At 50.3% G+C, this 3,744-nt stretch overlaps 1 protein-coding gene across 2 annotated transcripts in view; it reads right to left on the bottom strand.

Annotated features, from left to right (window-relative positions):
• LOC120857287 (inhibitor of carbonic anhydrase-like) overlaps nt 1-1,647 on the bottom strand; it is a 46,211-nt gene extending 44,564 nt beyond the window's left edge. Inside the window, exon 1 of one of the 2 annotated variants that reach the window (XM_040232767.1) lies at nt 1,516-1,647. In XM_040232767.1, the coding sequence (XP_040088701.1) occupies nt 1,516-1,558 (43 nt within the window). In that variant the 5' untranslated portion in view covers nt 1,559-1,647. The remainder of the gene's footprint in view (nt 1-1,515) is intronic. The other variant, XM_040232769.1, reaches the window with a different exon arrangement.
• Nucleotides 1,648-3,744: the final 2,097 nt, after the last annotated feature.

Genomic DNA, 3,744 nt, shown 5'->3' with positions numbered 1-3,744 from the left:
CTATAGATTCCCTGTGGCCATGGTTGGGTCACAGCAGCAGCGACCCGTCAGCCCTCCTCAGCCTCTGCAGAGCTCCCTCTGTGGCCCTAGAGGGCAGCACTTGGCCAGGGAGGCCCAGAAAGCACTCCTTGCACTTCCTGCCTCCTTCTGCCCAGCCCAGGTTACTCCACCCCCCATGATAGATCCGCTGCCCTAGAAATGACTTAAGACAACCTGACAGAACCAGGGCTGAACAGAACCCAGTCGTTCAGCCTGGGAGGGCTTCCACCTGCATGAGCTCAGTGACTTTGTACTGTGACCTTCCTTACAGTTACCCAACCAAGAGCCCCCTTCACTTAAGTGCAGGATTTTTTTCCCAGTGATAACTCACCTGTGCCTTGAGCTCTGCCCTTAGGCATGTGACTTCACATCAGGTGCACAGCAACTGTGTTTGCTGTGAAAAAGTAATTTCTACTGAACTGAGGAGTAAATTAGCTCAGAGAGGGCAAGGGACCACTCAGAGTCACATGGCAGGTGGATCTCATTCTAGGGTGGGTGTTTGTCCCCTGTATTTCTCCACCTCTCTAGTGTATGGTAGGGATGGGAGGCATTGTATGTTCAGAGCAGGAAATATCCTTCTGGTTAGACACTTGACAAGATTACCTCACGTGTTTCAGCCCCTCATTAATAGTCTGTGAGTCCTGGGGAAAAAAAATCCGTTCTCTCCTCTGACCCTGCTTCCTCCCCTCTAAATGGGATGAACAGCCTTCAGGCAAGGGGTCAGGAACATTTTTCAGAATTGTCTGCGGAGGCAATGACTAGTTTTGTGAGTCATACAGTCTCTGTGGCAACTACTCAACTCTGCCTTAAAGCCTGAAAGCAGCTATTGTTGTTGTCGTCATTGTTTAGTCACTGAGTCAGGTCTGACTCTGCGACTCTATGGACTGTACCCAGGTTCTTCTGTCCATGGGATTTTCCCCGCAAGAATACTGGAGTGGGTTGCCATTTCCTCCTCCAGGGGAATCTTCCCCACCCAGAAATCAAACCTGCGTATCCTGCAGGAGAATTCTTTACCACTGAACCACCTGGGAAACCCAAAAGCAGCCGTGGATAGTACTTAACTGAATGAGCCTGATCCTGTTGCAGTGAAGTGTTATTTATGGATGCTGACGTTTGAATTTCATTTAATTCTCATGTGTCAATACTATTTTTCTTTTGGTTTCTTCCACCTATGTGAAGATGTAAAACCCATTCTTAGCTCAGTCTGCCGTATATAGGCGGCTGGCGGAATTTGGCCGGCTGGCGACAGTTGGTGAACTCCTGTCCTAGGCTGTAGGGTTTCTTCAAGGGCGACTGCCTGTCAGGTGTACTGATGCGCCTCCGGGGTGGAAGGCACTTTGCAGCCAGCCAGACTCTGGGCTACTTCGAAGCCGCTCTAGCCCAGGCGGTGTAGCGTCCCGCCGTGGCTGACCCTGTGCTGGTACCCGGTCCCCATCCTAGGGGGCCGCCCTCACCCAGCTTCCGGCGCGCACTCACCCAGGGCGCCCGCGCACAGCAGGGAGCAGATGACGAGCTTCATTCTCCTCGTTGGCGCGCGACACCGACCCGGCTCCCGGGGCCTCAACTAGCTTTACTTGCCCGCGAGGGGGCGGATTCGCCTCCTCGGAAGGGTTCGCTCTTCCGGCGGATCGCCCTCGCCACACCCCCATCCCTTGCGCGGGCATCTCGCCAGCCGGATCTCGGCTGCATCTCTGCCCAGCTCCCGGAGCTGCGAGGCTGGATCTCCGCTCGCCAGCTAGAGCCGCACCCAGGTGGGCCGCAGCAACGCTGGAGCCCGTTGGAGAGAGACACTGAGGCCCAAGGTGAGAGTGACCGCCTGGGCCCCAGATTAGTTACTAGAATGCAGGTTCCTTGACTTCTAGACCTAGACAGCAGCTCTTACGTGGCCCTCCCTTTCGGGACTGAGGGGCGGTAGACGGGGTGAAACCTGTGGATCCCTCCTCTAGGAAGGCATGTACCCACGTATATACAACATTTTGAACACGATTTTCAGCGATCCTCAGACTCTTCCTCCAAAGCGTTCCGGATGCCCACTCCGGGTCACTCCCAGAAGCTCTCCAACCCCCAACCCCCATAAAATGGTCTCCTGCAACCCTGTGCTGAAGGCTGAGATCTGGTGAAGCGCAGGTGCAGACTACGGACGACTTCCTCTGGAAGTCTATGAGCTCTGCCTGGGGCAAGGCTTCCGAATTTAGAGAGAATTTGAAAAACTTTTTCTTGAATGTAATAAACATACATGAAACTTCCCATGTCCCAAGTATAAAACGATGAATTATCACCAAGTGAGCACAAGCGCATAACACAAGAAAAGGAACGTTAATAGGGTGGGATACCCCTCCTCAGTTACTTCCCATCTTCCCACAAGCCAACACAGACTAATTCTGCTGATTGTTTAACTTTACAGACATAAATTAAAAGACGCTTACTCCTTGGAAGAAAAGTTATGACCAACCTAGATAGCATATTCAAAAGCAGAGACATTACTTTGCCGACTAAGGTCCGTCTAGTCAAGGATATGGTTTTTCCTGGTCATGTATGGATGTGAGAGCTGGACTGTGAAGAAGGCTGAGTGCCGAAGAATTGATGCTTTTGAACTGTTGTGTTGGAGAAGACTCTTGAGAGTCCCTTGGACTGCAAGGAGATCCAACCAGTCCTTTCTGAAGGAGATCAACCCTGGGATATCTTTGGAAGGAATGATGCTAAAGCTGAAATTCCAGTACTTTGACCACCTCATGCGAAGAGTTGACTCATTGGAAAAGACTCTGATGCTGGGAGGGATTTGGGGCAGGAGGAGAAGGGGATGACAGAGGATGAGATGGCTGGATAGCATCACTGACTCGATGGAAGTGAGTCTGAGTGAACTCCGGGAGATGGTGATGGACAGGGAGGCCTGGCGTGCTGTGATTCATGGGGTCGCAAAGAGTCGGACATGACAGAAGGACTGAACTGAACAGACATAGAATCATACCACATGTACAATGTTGCATCTGGCTTCTTTCACTCAAGGTTATATTTGTAAGATTCATCTACCTTGCTGTTTATGCACAATCCCAGGCTTGGTGTTGCTCAGTTCAGTTCAGCTCAGTTCAGTCGCTCAGTCCTGTCTGATTCTTTGGAACCTCAAGGACTGCAGCACACCAACTCCCAGAGCTTGGTCAGACTCATGTCCATTGAGTCCGTGATGCCATCCAATCATCTCATCCTCTGTCATTCCTTTCACCTGCCTTCAATCTTTCCAGGATCACGGTCTTTTCCAATAAGTCAGTTCTTCCCATCAGGTGACCAAAGTATTGGAGCTTCAGCTTCAGCATCAGTCCTTCTAATGAATATTCAGGACTGATTTCCTTTAGGATGGACTGGTTTGATCATCTTGCAGTCCAAAGGACTCTCAAGAGTCTTCTCCAACACCGTAGCTCAAAAGTATCAATTCTTCAGCACTCCGCTTTCTTTATGGTCCAACTCTCACATCCATACATGACTACTGGAAAAACCATAGCTTTGACTAGACGGATCTTTGTCGGCAAAATAATGTCTCTTCTTTTTAATATGCTGTCCAGGTTTGTCGTAAATTTTTTTCCAAGGAGCAAGCGTCTTTTAATTTCATGGCTGCAGTCACCATCTGCAGTGATTTTGGAGCCCAAGGAAATAAAGTCTCTCACTGTTTCCATTGTTTCCCCATATATTTGCCATGAAGTGATGGGACTG

The sequence above is a fragment of the Oryx dammah genome, unplaced genomic scaffold (assembly GCF_014754425.2).
Source record: "Oryx dammah isolate SB20612 unplaced genomic scaffold, SCBI_Odam_1.1 HiC_scaffold_2, whole genome shotgun sequence".
NCBI lineage: Eukaryota > Metazoa > Chordata > Mammalia > Artiodactyla > Bovidae > Oryx > Oryx dammah.
Note: the sequence above shows the minus strand (reverse complement) of the source record. Positions and strands in the feature narration are given on the sequence as shown.